The following is a 17500-nucleotide window of genomic DNA, read 5'->3' on the forward strand; positions in this document are numbered from 1 at the left end:
AGGGCTCGAGAATGAGACACTCGTTCGCTCGCCGGCCACCGCCCCCCGACCGCTTCCCGAAGCTGAAATGGAAAAGAAAACAAATTAGAACACGAATTAGTAGACGCGTAACTGGCCATTCATTCATAAAAATCCATTCATTCATGTAAAGTGACGTAGGAGTAGGGGTAGTAACGATACCTGTGCAGAATAACAACAGCGCCCATTGAGAGCCATGTGGGGGAGCAGCAACGGGAAAAAGTGAGCACAATAATATCAGTATCTATATATGTATATATATATGTGTGTGTGTGTGTGTGTGTGTGTGTGTGTGTGTGTGTGTGTGTGTGTGTGTGTGTGTGTGTGTGTGTGTGTGAGTGGTTATATATATATATATATATATATATATATATATATATATATATATATATATATATATATATATAACTAGAAACAAAAATATCAATCTCCGGTCTCTCTCTCTCTCTCTCTCTCTCTCTCTCTCTCTCTCTCTCTCTCTCTCTCTCTCTCTCTCTCTCGGACAATGCCATTCAAAGGTGTGCCAGGGCAAGGGCGCGCCTTCGCGAGTTCCCACTCCATAAAGGTTGGATTAATTAATTACACCCACTTAATCGCTCTAACTTAATGTTCTTCAACGCCGATACAGTCCCGTTTACCTCGTCACGAAGCGGGATTTTCGACCGTAAGTCAGCCGAGGCATCTAGTTGTTTGCGTCGGCAATGGCTCGATGGCGTAACAGCTCCGCAAAACAAAAGCCTTGGTCATTAACTCCGACCGGACGTGCGGACGGCGACAACGAAAACAAACGAAAAAATATATACACCAAACAATTAAAGTCTTGGTGTTTTTTTCCTCTCCCTCACAACCGCAGGAAGACCCATTGTTTAGAAGGAGCTTTTGAGTTTCTTAAAGACTTTAAGGAGGGGGGGGGGGGAGTACGAAAAAAGAGGGAAGACTAGATTCTCTTATATATAAACAAACAAAGAATGAAGTACGATAGTTTTGTTCGCGCTCTCCTTCATACAATAACAAGAAAAACGCATTTATGCCCCGGGTCAAGATAAATAAAACAACAAAAACAACAAAAACGCAACACGAGAGCGAAAGAGGACGCACTTCCGGCCAGGCGATATGCAAATGATCGTGACAGAAGGTAAGACGAGCGTCGACCCACGATTCAGCGATTGACAGTTTTACACCGCGACCAAATCGGGCGAAATCCCATCACCTTCGACAAACACTCGCCCCGACTCGAACGCATTCAGACATGAACCTCGGACGCACTCATCAAACACATCTTTGAACGTCAAGTCACATAAAACACGTCCACCATATTTAGGACATCGCTGACTTGGAAGTGAAGTGTGTTCAATATCATCTCGAGGTTTCTAATGTCGAGAAGGAGGGTCAAAGGGACAGATGTCGAACCAAAAAAAAGAGTAAATAAGAATGAATAGCTCCACAGCGCGAGAGTTGTAATTGACGCGCCTCGATCGAATTCCGAAGATCTAATCAAAACCCGTCATTCAATAGTAATAACCAGGCTCGATCCTGGTAATAACAACACAGTTTAACAACGACATGGAAATCAGCCACAGTGCAACAACAACAACAACAAGAACGAGGTTTCAAGAACAGTGCCCGTTGCTCTTCTTATGTTAACAGTGACAACAGTGACTGAGCCTAAAGAGCAGTTGTCCAGTGACCAACTCTCTATCACTCTGCCTGGAGGAGTAAGTTGGGAAGAGCAAGCATGTAAAATAAGTCAAAAGAGTGAGAGAGATAAGTGAGAAACGGAGAGAGAGGGAGGGGGGGGAGGCAGGGAGGGACGAAGAGGGGATGAGGGAGAGGAAGAAAGAAAAAGCAGAGAAGGAGAGAGGGAGATGAGAGAGAGAGAGAGAGAGAGAGAGAGAGAGAGAGAGAGAGAGAGAGAGAGAGAGAGAGAGAGAGAGAGAGAGAGAGAGAGAGAGAAACACAAAAAGCATGAAAAAGACAACAACAAAAATATGAGAATAAGAAACGAAAACCGACCAACAGAGAATAACAGAATACTAATAAAATATAAAAAAGAGCGCTTGAGAAATAAACGACCTCAACACAGGCCCTCGCAAACACGGCGCCGAGACGAGGTGGGCCCAAGAGCTCTCCCGCAGGATACTCATCCCCTTGGCCCCGACTCCGGCGGTGTGTGCCCAGCTCTTGGGAGGCGCCAGAAGGAGGCGGGATGGGGGGAAGGGAGTGAGGAAAGAAGAGGAAATGGAGGAGGGAGAATGATAATGAGAGGGAGGGAGGGAGAAAGATTCAGATACAAAGAAACAGATCAACAGACAAAAGGGCTGCGACACCGGCCGCGCAGTCACCTTTTCAGCGGAAGGTGCCATCGTCGGACTGCGACCATGAACGCGTGAAAAGGTCCTGGGTCCCCCTGCACGACCCGGACCGGCCATAAAACCGCGCAAGTGTCGCAACTAGGTCGTTCCAGGCCGAGACGACCTCGCCAGACACGCGAAGGGTCGTGTGGGGCGCGCGAGATACAACTTGACGACCCTCCGCGAGCAAGGCCAACCTGTTGAATAGGAGGCGGCAGATGCTGCCTCCTCGGGATCGTCCTCTACTTTTTTTCTTTTTTTTTTTTTTTGCTATTACAACACATTGAGGACATAATTTGCATTACTGGACGGTCAAAAGAACTCTAGCCAGAGACTTATTAACTCAAAGCAATTACCAATTATTTCAAAGAAAAACGTCTCAGAGCAGAAAGAAATCCCACGAACACAACAACGATAACCTCACATCCGTGCCTTCAAAAAACCAAACAAAGGAAAGACAAAGGAAAATCATGCATGCAAGTGCATAAGCATCTGCATCCGCTGCTGTTACGTGTGAACACCACAGGCATGCGACCACAAGGCGGGTGAAAAGTATAGCTCGGCCTTGAGTCCCCCCTTGAGGTAATCCTCGACACCTTCAAGTCTACCTGCGTGCGAGGAGGCGAGATGTAAACAACGGGACACGGAGGGCGGTGTTGCAGTTGTTCATGTTACAGGAAAACCAGGATGTGGATATAGACATGATGGGACGAGAAGAAGGAGAAGGAGGAGAAGGAGAAGGAAAAGGAGGAGGAGGAGGAGAGATCGCATACGCTCTTCCTATCATAGAAGAAAGGTCTTGCTTTCCAGACTTCTTGAAGACTATCGAAATGTCGTAAATAACACTTCCCTTCGCTTTAATCACCTATTTCCTTTCTTCTTAACTTTCACTTTTGTTCTTTATTTCTTCACAACTTCAAGCCATAGCAGATTCGTTTCCACTCAAAATGATTGCGATGTTGATGCTAATAATAATAATGATAATGATGATAACGCTAATAATCGTAATAAAAAAAATAATGAAATACTTTAGATTTCCAGCCCGATACGAGCTCCCGACATTTACGCATAAGCGAAAAATAATAAAAGAAAATGGCCTTTAAGCTAAAAAAGAAGAAGAAAAAAGTACTGTCATTACGGGAATTAATTTATTTTATTCTGTCCTAATGACAAGGTAAAGTAAAAAAAAATCAACCAATAAAAGCTTTCAATTCATTTTTTTTCAAATGCCTAGTGAAAAAAAGAAAATATGTAACAATTTCCAACCGACGGGGGCATTATTCAAAACGAGGATATGCCTTCGTGAATACTAACCAGATCAGTGAGAAAGGGAAGGAAGGAAGGAGGGGAGGGAGGGAGGGAGGGAAGGAGGGAGGGAGAGGGAGAGTGAGAGTGAGAGTGAGAGTGAGAGCGAGAGAGAGAGAAAGAGAAAGAGCGAAAGAAAGAGAGAGAGAATGAGAGAAAGGGAGAGAAAGAGAGAGAAAGAGAATACAATTTGAATTATGAATATTATGGATAACTCTCCACTACCACTTTCCCTCCCCCTCCATCCCTCTCCTCCTCCTATCACCTCCCCCACTCCAAGGAATACCATTTGCATTATGTATAACCCCTCAGCAACCACCTTCCCCCCTCCTTCCAAACAAGAAAGTCAACCCCAATTCCAACCTCGGCAGCGTCACTGTTCCAGGTAACCTTTGACCTTCAATGAAGCCTCCACCGGCAGGGACACTTACTCTTCTTATTCTCTTTACTTTCCCTCTCCTTTCTCTTTCTCTTCTCTCTTCCTATCTCATTCTCTGGTCATCTTGCCTCCTTACTTACTATACCTTCTCTCTTTTTCTTTAATTCCTCTTGCATTCCTTTTCTTCTTTCTTATTCACTTACACCTTATTCTCATTCTCTCTCTCTCTCTCTCTCTCTCTCTCTCTCTCTCTCTCTCTCTCTCTCTCTCTCTCTCTCTCTCTCTCTCTTTCTCTCTCTCTCTCCCCCCTCTGCGCTAGATAGACACACACAACACATTAAGCTCACGCCCTCTTAAACTTGCTCATTATCCCTCAAGATGTCGCTGTCAAGTCACTCATCAGATATCTTGAATATTTTTTCTTCTAAGTTCGTGAAGAATGAAAGAAAAAAGAGATAAAAAAGTCATGAAATTACGTAACCTATTTAGTACGATTTTTTTGTGTGTCTTCTGATATCTCCATCTTTCTTATTTTATCCTCTCGCTCACATTCTCCTCTCAATCTTTCTCTTTTTTTCTTCTTCTTCTTCTCTCTCCGTCCCTTGTCTCTTTTTCTTCCCCCTCCTCCTTCCTCCTCCCCCCATTAACCCACCCCGTTCCTCCACCCAAATCCTCCCCCCACCCCCTCGAGAGCAGAGACCGTAGAGGGCGCAGAGAGGCCTATAGGTTAATTCCACGAGCAGGGCGGCGGGCGGCGAGCGGGCGGCGGGCGGGCGGCGGGCGGCGACAGGTGAGACACGCGCTTGTCATCAGTCGCCTTCAATCCTGATTAAAGGGACGATGGCGAGCCCCGTGTCACACGATCGCGGCGGGACCCTTCGACGTCAATTAGGTTCGAGGGATGCGTGTGCTGGAGTGGAAAGGGGTGGTGGAGGGAGGGGAGGGATAGAGGGGAGGGGAGGGGAGGGGAGGGATGGATGGATGTAGGAAGGGAGGAGGAGAGAGCAAGAGAATGAGGAAGAGGATGTAGAGGATGAGGATGGCGGGTGGTGCAGGATTTGATTTTGATTATTCATACTATATACAGTGTATACACATGAATAGGCATAGGAACTATGCCTAAATGGTTTGTACAGTTCATGTTATATTCTAAGACATACATTGTTGGTGAACCAGATATTACCGTCACCCTGTCAATTGACATGCTAGGGCAAAGCTATACATAAGACATAGTAGTGCATGTATATCACTCTAGAAAGACCTTGTAATTTTATCTTGTGTTTACGTAATATATCAGGAGGAAGGAGGGGGAGGAAAAAGAGGAGGAGGGAGAGCAAGAGAAGCAGAGTGAATTAGAACGGAGCAATACAAAACATTATGGGAAGAAATAAAGAAAACAAATATATATATATAAAAAACGAGAGAGAAAAGAAAGAAAGAAAGAGACAGAAGCAGGCCAAGACCGGAATCTAAACCGAACACTGTGTTGTAATACATAATCCGAGGGAGGAGGGAGGGGTGCAGGGGGGGGGGGAGCAGGGAGAAGTGGTAGGGAGGAAGGAAGGGAGGGGATGGGCAGAGAAGGAGGTACGGTGGGAGGGTGAAGAGTGGAGAGAGGGTAGAGGAAAGAGAGAATGGAAGGAAGGAGGGAGGCAGAGAGAAAAGAGTTTGTGGAAAAGACTAAGTAACTAAGTAGGGAGGGAGAAAGAGGAGAGAGAGAGAGAGAGAGAGAGAGAGAGAGAGAGAGAGAGAGAGAGAGAGAGAGAGAGAGAGAGAGAGAGAGAGAGAGAGAGAGAGAGAGAGAGAGAGAGACACGAGAAAGCCAGAACCACCAACCAACCAACCGCCCGTGAGAGGAGAGGCGGCCGGCCTTCGAGGCGGCCCGAGCAACCCTTCCCTTATCTGGGGCGTCAGGAGCCAAGTGATCCCCCCTCCTAACATCTCGTGGCTCCTGCGCCCGTCCGAAGCTCTGGGCTCGCGCTCGCATGACGATTACCAGAGCCCGTTTTCATCCGGCACAAGTTGGTACACGAGCCACCCTCATCACCTCCCCCTCCCCCATACGAATACGCTTTTGAAATGCTCATCAAAATTCATATCCCTACAAATAAAAAGCTATCCGTCATCATCAGACTGACACCTGACAGGCGTCATTACTCAAATTACATGACGTGCGCGCCTACCGCCACTCATCACCATTATCATTATCTGTCACCATCATCACTAGCATTACTGTGATGACCAATAGCGATTATCACCGTCATAAACGAAGCAATTATGATTACCATCAAGAATACCCACAATTTCGTCCCTTTATTCACGAGCACAATCACTTTTCTCGGTGTAATAATCATCACCATGTTTTCTGTTGGTGCTATGATGATGTTGTTTTTTCTTTTAGAAAGCAAATTTAAAAAACACACACATACAAAAAAAAAGTGTATAAAGAAATCACGAAGGGTTAGACAAAAGTAAACGGATAAGATACACTTCGCAAGAATCATGAGGAGGAAAGGAGGAAAGGAAGAGAGGAGGGGAGGGAGAGAGTGAGCGGAGAGAGAAAGAGGAGGGGAGAGAGGGAGAGAGGGAGAGAGGGAGAGAGAGAGAGAGAGAGAGAGAGAGAGAGAGAGAGAGAGAGAGAGAGAGAGAGAGAGAGAGAGAGAGAGAGAGAGAGGGAGAGAGAGAGAGAGAGAGAGGAGAGAGAGAGAGGGAGAGAGAGAGGGAGGGAGAGGAGAGAGAGAGAGAGGAGAGAGAGAGAGAGAGAGAGAGAGAGAGAGAGAGAGAGAGAGAGAGAGAGAGAGAGAGAGAGAGAGAGAGAGAGAGAGAGAGAGAGAGAGAGAGAGAGAGAGAGAGAGAGAAAGTGTCAATCGTTTAAAAACCCATTTAATGACCATCATTCCATAAAAAAAACAATAAAAAATAAACGAACAATTCAACATAAAAAACGCACATCCAACGCCACACTTCCGAAAAAAATAGATACATATATTTAGACGAGTCACCCCTACTCGCAAACATCCGTTTTTTGTGACACGTCATCCCGAGCCACTTTTACCCAAGCCAGACCGCTCTCGCCCGTCCCGTGATGAAGGTAACATTCGATTTAGATGGAAATATGCACTTTTCTGACCATGGGAGGCGAGGAACCTCGGTGGTGGTGATGTCGCGAGGAGTGAGGGAAGGAAGAGGAGGGAAGAGGAGGGAAGAGGAGGGAAGAGGAGGGAAGGGAGAGGAAGGAAGGGGAGGGAAGGGAGAGGAGGGAGGAGAGGGAGGGGGAACAGAAGCGAGAGAGGGAGAGAAAGGACGGGAGGGATGAGAGGGAGGGAGAAGGAGGGAAGTAGAGGGAGGGTGTGACAGGGAGAATGATAATAAACGATTATAAGAGAATCGAAAAAAAAAGAACAAAATAGACAAAAACAACAACAACAAAATCACAAATAAGTAATACATCCCACTTCAAAACAACAACAAAGAAATAGTCAGACAAGAAAAAGAAGACGACGAAGACGACTAAGACGAAGACGACGACGACGAAGAAGAAAGCAAAAAAACAACAAGGTCATCCTCCCGGTAACAATCCCTGGTTCCTCGGCCGTAATGATGTTTGTTTCCCAGGGCCTAAACTCAGGTGCTACAGGGGAGGTGAGGGGTTGAGGGGTGAGGGGGGAAGGGAAGGGAGGCAGGGGGTGAGGGGTGAGGGGGGAAGGGAAGGGAGGCAGGGGGTGAGGGGTGAGGGGGGAAGGGAAGGGAGGCAGGGGGTGAGGGGTGAGGGGGGAAGGGAAGGGAGGCAGGGGGGGAGGGGGGAGGGGGGAAGGGAAGGGAGGCAGGGGGGGAGGGGGGAAGGGGGGAGGAGGGGAAGGGAAGGGGGGGATGAGGGTGAGAGGGAGGGGGGTGAGGGGGGAAGGGAAGGGGGGCATGGGGTGAGGGGATGAAGGGAAGGGGGGTGGAGGGGAAAGGGAAGGAAGAAGTGGGGGTGAGGGGTGAGGGAGGGGAAGGGAAGGAGGGGGGCAGGGGGTTAAGGGATGAGGGAAAGGGAAGGGAAGTGGGGGGCAGGGGGGGAGGGAATGAGGGGAGGGAGGAGGCGGGGGAGGGAAGGTAGGAGGGAGGGATGGGATGAGGGGAAGGGATGGGAAGGAGGGGAGGGAAGGAAGGAAGGAAGGAGGGGGGGGTGGGAATGGAGGGGGGAGGGGAAGGAGGGAAAGGAAGGAGATGGAGGGATTGGGGATGAGGGGAGAGGGGAGGGGGAGGGCGAGGTGGAGGGAAAGGTAGGAGGGGAGGGATGGGAATGAGGGATGGGATGGGAATGAGGGGAGGGAAGGAGGGAAAGGAAGGAGAGGAAGGATGGGAAGGAGGGGAGGGAAGGAGGGAAAGGAAGGAGAGGAAGGATGGGAAGGAGGGGAGGGAAGGCTGCAACGCAGAAGGTTGATGGTTCTTGGCATAATGTTACGGGCGAGATAGGGCCTTGTCTGTCTGTGTCGAATGGCCTAGATTCTGGTGCGCTTAATCTCCTTTTTCTCTTCCTGTCTGTTCGTCTCGCCCCTGTCTGTCTGTCTGTTTCTCAAACCAACAAAAAAGACATGAATTAATTATGTTAAAGTTTAAAATATTAATCGCCACACACACACAAAAAATATTTGATTTCCTTTCATCATCAGATACAAATGTCTGCCTTTTGCCAATACGACTAGGCCAAACCAGAGCAAGGAAGAATATAGAAAAAAGGGGAAAACACACACACACACACACACACACACACACACACACACACACACACACACACACACACACACACACACACATATACATACACACACACACATATATATGTATGTATATATGTATATATATATATATATATATATTATATATATATATATATAATAATAATAATAATCCCATAAGAAATTACATGAACGATATTAACAGTTAAACGCGTTTGGCTCGGAAATCAAACTAAACCATAACGTCTTCCAAATGACTTCAAATCCACGTAAGACGCTAGAGATTTCCAAAAAAGTTAAAAGTATAAGACAAAAGGTCAAGTTCTGAAGGTCAGGCAAGGCGGGTGAGCGAAGCGTAATGCACAGAAGGTCAAGTGTTAATCCCTTTGGAGTCATCACAAATATCTTTTAAATCACCTAAAACATTTTTTTTCCTCCGATTGGATTTCATTGCCTTTCGTCCTTTTGAATCTAGTCTCGACGAGGTCTGTGTCTGCATCTCTGTCTGTTAACTTGTCTGTATGTATGTCTGTGTCTGTCTCACCATCACTATTTTCTCACCTCCCCTCCCTCCTTCTGACCCTCTTTCTCACCACCTTTACTAAATGCCCCTTTCTTCCATTTTCCATCCATTTCCCATTCCCCTTCCCCTTACCCCATTCCCTGACCCCCCTCCCCCACCTAAAAAATACGACGAGGTGAAACGATTTTTTTTCTTGATGATTGATATTCAAACGTGTTCCTAGGGCAAGAAAATCTTAAAGGTGGGAGGCTGGCTGTGACCCTGTGCCGTGAAGGCCGCCATGGGAGGGAAGGAGGGAGGGAGGGGGTGGGGGAAGGGGAGGGGGTAGGAAGGGAGAGGGAGGGAGGGAGGGAGGAAAAGAGGGAGAGAGAGGGGGAGAAAGATAAGAGGGAAAGAAAGAAAGAGAGAAAGAGAAAGAGAGAGAGAGAGAGAGAGAGAGAGAGAAATAAATTAAGAGAAACGGGCAAAGAAACAAAGCGAAAGGAAAAAAGAGAGATAAAAAACAAGAAAAGGAGAAATAAAAAGAGAGAAAGAGAGAGAGAGAGAGAGAGAGAGACCGCCAGGTGAAAATCAATCTGGGACCAGCACCGCGAGGAAACATAACGTGCGGAATGAGCCTCTCTCTCTCTCTCTCTCTCTCTCTCTCTCTCTCTCTCTCTCTCTCTCTCTCTCTCTCTCTCTTTCTCTTTCTCTCTGGTCGCTAGGAAAATGTGGGGGGGGGGCGTTAAATATATAAAATGTTAACTAAAAGAAATAAATCAACGCTAAATAAAGTAAATAAACAAAATAATACACTAGGTAAAAATGAATAAATACATGCAGGAAAAATTAAATCAACATGAGACATGTATACACTTTCGAATAGAATATTCAAATCGATAATGATAACGGTGATCACAATAATCTACTAAAGAGAAAAGAAAAATACATGACAAAAGAAGGAGGAGAAGACGAAGATGAAGACGAAAAAGAAGAAATTAAAGGCCATGTTCAATCTACGGTTTGCACTTCCGATTTCATTTGTCTTCCCACCCTACCAACCCCACACCCCTTCTACCCCCCCCCCCCTTGTATCCACATCCACGGCCAAGGTACCCTCTTCCTCCCTCCTTCCACTTTCCTTCCCGCTCGTCATCTCCTCGGGTCCCAGCACTCGACCTGATGGAATAAAAGAGCACAACCTGCCACTCACACCTGTGTCTCGCGCTCCCATCCGAGTCTCTATTACAATGACCTGGATGAATGTTCGGGAGGGAGGGAGGGAGGGAGGGAAGAGGGGGGGGAGAGAGAGAGAGGGGGGAAAAGAAGAGGGAGAGAAAGGAAGAGGGAGGAAGGAAGGGAGGGAGGGGAAGAGGAGAGGAAGGGAGAGAGAGAAAAAGAGAGGAAAGGAGGGAGGAAAAGAGAAAGAGAGGGAAAGAGAGAGAAAGAGCAAAAAAAAAAAAAAAAAAAGGAATGAAAAAGAGGAAAAAAGAATGATAGAGAAATGTAAAACATAAATACATTTTCCGTTCTAAATCCCTCTTTAAAGGGGAAAAAATAAAAAAGCTAAAAATAAATAAAAGAACGATAGTTGTCAGTGGGTATAAAGACAGAAATAAAAATCCCTTTGGGCCATTACTGGGATTCGGGTATTCCCTAGAATGTGTTATACCTGCATTCTTCTCCCGGACACCAGCTGCGCACAAGCGATAGAAGGAGAGGGCAACGGACACGAAGAAATAGATGAGGAGGAAGAAGAAGAAGAAGAAAAAGAAACTGAGGGGAGGGGGGAGGATAAGATGGGAGATATGGAGGAAGGGAAGGAGAGAGAAGAAGAAGAGATGATAGGTAGGGAGATTGGGAGGGGGAGAGGGAGGTAGGGAAGTAGGGGATAGGGAGCCAGGGAGGGAGAGGGGAGGGGAGGAGGGAGAGGAGTAAGAGATGCTAAGTAGGGAGATAGGGATTGAGGGAGCGAGGGAGGAAGAAGAGAAGATAAGTAGGGAGATAGGGGAGAAAGGCTTAGAGGGAAAGGGAGAAGGAGAGTAAGATATAAAGCTAGAGATAGAGATATATAGAAATAAATAGATATACAAGGAGATGTAGAGGGCTGGAGGAAGGGAAAGGGGGAGAATTACACACAAAAAAATAATAAATATAAAAAACTCGTGTCGCAACTCTTGAAAAATTCAGAAAATCCGCGTCCTTATCTGTCTCCGTTAGTTGCATAAGGCAGTCACTGGCGTCTTCCTTCGAGAGCTTGCAATAGGGAATGGTTGACGAAAATGCGCAGGGGAGAGGAAGGGGGAGAGGTGGGATTTGGGAAGGGGGAGGGGGTTCAGCGATTGTCTTGGTAATGTATGGCGAACGCATCCGGCCATAATGATTATGTACATTAAAAAAAAAAATATATATATATATATATATATATATATATATATCTTAGAAATATTTCCATATAAAAATGCAACAATCTCGCAACTAAAAGCCCTCTTCAGCTCTCACGCCCTCACGAGACGCCCTACATCCCCTCCGACCCTCCCCCACCTGATGCCCCCCCAACCCCACGCCCCTACGACACTTCCTCGTAAATCCTCCCCCGAGCGCCCTCCTCCTCTCCGGGCAAATCCTGCCTCCTCCGCCAATTTACTGTAACGAGACAACTTCGTCGGGCGGCGCTCCGGGGACGCTTCTCCTCCTCCGTCAGCGTCTCCGTCAGGGACCCCTCAAGCCGCAGCTCTGTAGGTGGGTATAAGGGGTGGGGCTGGGGGGGGGAGTAGTTAATAACATGCCTGCCTGCTCGTGATATTGCTCTGAGCTCCAAGCGAAGCCACGGCCGGACGCGAACAGGAGGCGAGACGAGAAAACCTCCTAAATCATGTGCCGCATCGAGGGAATCCTCCTCCCTTCATCCTTCATCTTTTCCCCTTCCCCTTCCCCTCTCTCCCTTTCTCCCCTTTCCCTCCCCCCCTCTCAAGCTCCTTCCCTGTCGCGCGGCGGAGCGGTTGCACGCGAGATCGGCACGGCTATTCTAGGGTCTTAAGGATGCTCGTGACGTCAGCGTGCCATTAATGTTATCAGATTCCCCGTCGCCTCCCTCGGCGGACCCCGCGGTGCAGGAGGCGCGCGGCACAGGATGTTCCTTTGAGACGTCCTCGCCACCCTGTCCATCGCGACCAAGGACCCTCGAGAGCGCCCTGGAGGAGCCGAGGTCCGGCCATGAATCCTAATGGCCCCAAATGACACCCTACCTCCCCCACCTGGCACCCTCCCCCCCTACCCTCATACCCCCCTCGCGCCGCCGTGGGAACTTCCTCCATCGCAACCACACTTCAAAGTCTTGCCTTGATGCGGCCGCCTGCAACGCCTGACATCTTTATGAAACGTGTCTTACAAAAAAAGGCATTAAAACGATTTCTAAAAGAGCAATCACACGCCGAGAGTGCCGCGAATGGCCACTCGAATGGCTCCCATCGCTCTGGCCATGACAAGGCCTAACCGCAGGCGCTGCCGCCGGACCGTCCCCCCTTCCCCTTCACCGTCCCTGCCAAATGGCGATCCTCCCTTTCCCTTCCCTCCCCCTGCCCCTTCACCATCCCTCACCATCACCGCCAAATGGCTATCCTCCAGAACCCCCCCCCCCTCCTTCGCACTTGAAGTCCCCTACATACCGCAGCGGCCGATATAAGTGCCGCCGTGACGTCATGAATGGGAGAAGGTGGTGGGAAGCATGGGGGGAGAGGGGATCACGGGGAGAAGAGAGGAAAGGAGAGGGAAAGATTCCCTCCTCCTCCTCCTCCTCCTCCTGAGAGAGAGAGAGAGAGAGAGAGAGAGAGAGAGAGAGAGAGAGAGAGAGAGAGAGAGAGAGAGAGAGAGAGAGAGAGAGAGAGAGAGAGAGAGAGAGAGAGAGAGAGAGAGAGAGAGAGAGAGAGAGAGAGAGAGAGAGAGAGAGAGAGAGAGAGAGAGAGAGAGAGAGAGAGCTCTGAGCCATATCGACATATTACCTGACTGAAGACCCCATCCCCTTCCCCTGCCTCTACGAAGAGACAAGGTGAGAGGGGGAGAGGGGGGGAGGGGTTGGAGAGAAGAGGGAAGGTCCCGATAACCCCCATACCCCTACCTCACCCCCTCCCCTCCCGCCCCATCCTATTCAACAATAAGTTACGTAAACACTCCCCCCGCCCCCACATCCTCCTGGCGCCACCCACTTTAGTTCCTTTACCTTGCGCCCTCAATGTCACGTGACAGACCCCAGGGGCCGACTCACTACCCCTGGGGGAAACTTCTGGAGGCGTTAGTGTCAACTCCGCGTGTCAATTATGTCAATTTAACCTCCCCCTTTCCCCATCCCCCTCTCATCTCCCTCCCCCTCCCCCTCCAACTCCCCTTCCTCTTCCTTCCTTTACTCTGCCTTCTCTTCAACCTCCCCTCATCCTGTCAGGGGGGTGGGGAGGGGGATGGGGTGGTGAAAGGGGAAGAGGAAGAGGAGGAGGGGGAGGAGGTGGAGGAGGAGGAGGAGGAGGAAGGGGAGGAAGAGGAGGTCGAGGGGACGAGGCGAGAGGAGAGGGGATGAGAAAAGAGAAGAGAAGAGAGGGGAGGAGACGAGAGGAGAGAAGGAGAGAGGAGAGGGAACGCCCCACCTCCCAGTCAGTACATCACAAGGTTTCCAGTAGAGCGCCTCGAAGATAATTTAGACTATAAACTACGCCCTTCCTAATAAACCAGACCTCCTTCTCTCCCTCCCTCTTCCATTTTTCCTGCGACAAAAATAATTCCATTACAAGCACCCACTTTTTCACCGAGATGCAGCATCCATCTCCTCCCCTCCCCTCCCCCACCGCTTCCCCCACCCTATGCCCCTCCTCTCCCCCTCCCCCCTCACCAAATCCCTCGGCCCGCCCGAGAAAATTAACTCGGGCGAACATTCCCAAATGCGCTTCGCAAAGACCGCTGACATGGGCGGAAAATGCGATGCTTTCTTTCTCTTATTTTTCCTCTCTATCTATCATCCTTCTTATCTCTTTCTCCTCTTCTTTGTCATTGTTTTTGTTTCTCTCTCTCTCTCGGGCCTTACGGTTAGTCATTTGTCTTTTAGATTCTCTCGTTTTATTTTTGTTAAACTTCATTCCTTGCTTGATCACTTCCTTCAACATCTCTCTTTTCCATCCTCCGCCCTCCCCTCTCCTTACTCTCTTGCCCCCCCCCTCCATTCCTCTCCCCTCCTCTCCTTTCTCTCTCTCTTTTCCCCCTTTCCTCTCTCTTTTTCCTCCTCCCCTCTCTTTTTTCTCTCTTCCTCCTCTCCTTTCCCCTTTTCCTCCTTCCATCTCTTCCCTCTCCCCATCCCTACTCTCCTCACTATCCTCACCCCCCCTCCTCCACCCCCTCTACCATTTCCCCTCCCCTCCCCCCGCTCATTCTAGACCCAAAGCATCAGCAAGAGGAAAAATGTGCCGTATTGCAAGAAGCATTTGGTGGGCGTCGGACGGACGCGCCTTCGCCGGTGCGGGCGGCAGCTCGCTTTACGTCACCGGAAAATCGGGCCAGCGTGATTCGCGAGCGATGGAAAAGGGAAGAAATAAACATTCGCGTATTGTGTGTGTGTGTGTGTGTGTGTGTGTGTGTGTGTGTGTGTGTGTGTGTGTGTGTGCGTGTGTGCGTGTGTGCGTGTGTGCGTGTGTGTGTGCGTGTGTGTGTATTTGAGTGCATACGAGCGCGTAAAAGCTATTTTCTAGCTGTGTTTATCTGCCCTCACCGCCAGACAACACACACTCACGATAACCTCTCTGCTCAATAACGCTAAGACAAGACTTGCCAAGGTTACAGGCCTATCTACATCCTGTGGCCGATTATCCAAAATGAACTCTACGCTCTTTTACCACAGAGGTGATAATTCATAGAACCATACAAGCGGAGAGAGAGAGAAAAAACAGTAAGGAGAGAGGGAGAGCGGAAAGAGGGAGAGGAGGAAATGGGAGGATAAGCGAGGGGGAGGGAGAGGAAGAATAAGAGAGTAAAGAGAGGGGAGGGGTGGGAGGGAGAGGCCTAGTGCCCGCATTTTATCTATTGGTCGAATGAAGGGAATGAAGGGGAGAATCCGAGGCAAGGACATATACTACGAGGACGTCCGGGGGATGAAGGACGAAGGAGGGTGGGGGGGGGGGGGGGGGAAAAGGACGACGAAGGGGGGTGGGGTAAGGATGACGAGGGGAGAGAATGAATGAAGAGGGGGGTAAGGACGAAATACGACGAAGAATAACAGCCAAAGGTTAATAATACTCGAGAGAGAGAGAGAGAGGATGATGTGAAATAAACAAAAAACGAAAGGGGGAAGAGGGAAAACACGAAAACAATTACAGGAACAAATTAAAACAAAAACAGATAAGTTGTTAGCGACAAGTCCAAAGTTCTCGACACTGATGCAACGAACATTCATTGTTTCAGAGATGTTGAGAGAGAGAGAGAGAGAGAGAGAGAGAGAGAGAGAGAGAGAGAGAGAGAGAGAGAGAGAGAGAGAGAGAGAGAGAGAGAGAGAGAGAGAGAGAGAGAGAGAGAGAGAGAGAGAGAGAGAGAGAGAGAGAGAGAGAGAGAGAGAGAGAGAGAGAGAGAGAGACATACAGATAAGCTGAACAAACACACCTCAAGAGCCACCGGAAACGGCAAGGTTTCCCAAGCGACGCAAAAGCCCCAAACAGAATCATGATCCCCCCCCCCCCTCCTCCATCCCCCATTCAGCCCGAACACAGCTTCCCTCCCCCCTTCCCATCCCCCATTCAGCCCGAATCCAGCCTCCCTCCTCCCTCCCCATCCCCCATTCAGCCCGAATCCAGCCTCCCTCCACCCTCCTCCTTTCCCCTAAGCTCAACCCAGGAACCTTCGCCACCTCCCATTAACCAAACCTAGCCTCTATTCCTCTCCCCCTCCCTATTTACCCCCTAACCAAATCCAGCTTCATCCTTCCCCTCTCCCCTCCCCTCCCCCTAACCAACCCCCACCCCCTACCTCATCTCCCTCCCTTTCCTCCCCCAACCAAAACCCAACTTCCCTCCTTCCCTTTGACCCCCTTCCCCCTTAAGGAACATCAAAGCACTCAACTCTCGTCTATTCCCCTTAAAAAAATAATCTAATTTCCGATTCCATTAGAAAATTAAACAATCTCTTCCTACACTTTTCTCCTTAAGCTAACGAAGAAGTAATCAACAGGATTTCTCGATATTTTCATCCTCTGAGTGAGGGAGTGAGAGAGATTAGAGATAGAGATAGAAAGAAAGAAAGGGAAAGAGAGATAGAGAGAAAGAAAGAAAGAAAGAAAGAAAGAGAGGGAGGGAGGGAGGGAGGGAGGGAGAGAGAGAGAGAGAGAGAGAGAGAGAGAGAGAGAGAGAGAGAGAGAGAGAGAGAGAGAGAGAGAGAGAGAGAGAGAGAGAGAGAGAAAGAGAGAAAAAAAGAAAGAAAGAAAGAAAGAGAGAAGCGCGCCACAGGAGAGGGGGGCCAAGCAAGGAAGATAAGAAGGCCGCACCAGACCTTCACCTGGAGAGTGCCGCCCTGCCGCTCTATCGCTCTATCGCCCAGGCCATATTTATCGAATGAGAGAAGCTCCTTGCAAAGCCGGCCGTCCCAAAGGCGATTCACCTACCGAACAACCAAAGGAACAACCAAAGGAACGACCAAAGGAGCTCCACCAACCAAACAACCAAAGGACCAAAACAAACAGCCATTATATGAGCACAGGAGAACACTTCAGCAAACAGAATGCAAGCAAACATAAACACCAAATGAACATACAAATAAGCAAATTCAATAACCAACCAGACAGAAGATAAATAAACAGAACACCGCGAAACACTAAATCGGCAAAAACAACAACAAAAATGCACAGACAAAACAGAAACCAAGAACAACAACAACAATAAAAAAAGGAAAAAAACTCGAGACTTGATGATCTCTCACTGATCTTCGAAAAAAACAAAACAAATGCAAATCAAACCTTCTTGATTAGACGCCATTATCCAAAGTAAACGACTTGCTCCGCCTTAAACAAATTACGAAGTACCCCCTCCCCCTCTCTCTCTTACCCCCACCCCTCCCCCTTTTCCCACCCCGCCCTTCCCCCCTCTAAAAATTAAAATCCAAAAAATTAAAATTTCATTGACTATCCCCTTTCCCCCCCTTTCTTAAAAATCCAAATTGGGCAAAGGGAGCCTCCGAGTCCCTCCTAATGAATATCCTGCAT

The 17500-nt window shown here is 48.6% G+C and overlaps 1 protein-coding gene across 6 annotated transcripts in view; it reads right to left on the reverse strand.

Moving 5' to 3' along the window:
- Positions 1–17500, reverse strand: part of PDZ-GEF (PDZ domain-containing guanine nucleotide exchange factor) — a 200270-nt gene that overhangs the window by 46814 nt on the left and 135956 nt on the right. For all 6 annotated transcript variants that reach the window (XM_086552887.1, XM_086552889.1, XM_086552886.1 and 3 more), the window contains one exon: positions 1–62. This exon is cut by the window's left edge and continues 14 nt beyond it. In XM_086552887.1, coding sequence (XP_086409013.1) covers positions 1–62 — 62 coding nt within the window. The remainder of the gene's footprint in view (positions 63–17500) is intronic.

This window comes from Penaeus japonicus, unplaced genomic scaffold (genome assembly GCF_977035675.1).
Source record: "Penaeus japonicus unplaced genomic scaffold, GWHDUDI00000001_assembly GWHDUDI00000027, whole genome shotgun sequence".
NCBI classification, from domain to species: domain Eukaryota; kingdom Metazoa; phylum Arthropoda; class Malacostraca; order Decapoda; family Penaeidae; genus Penaeus; species Penaeus japonicus.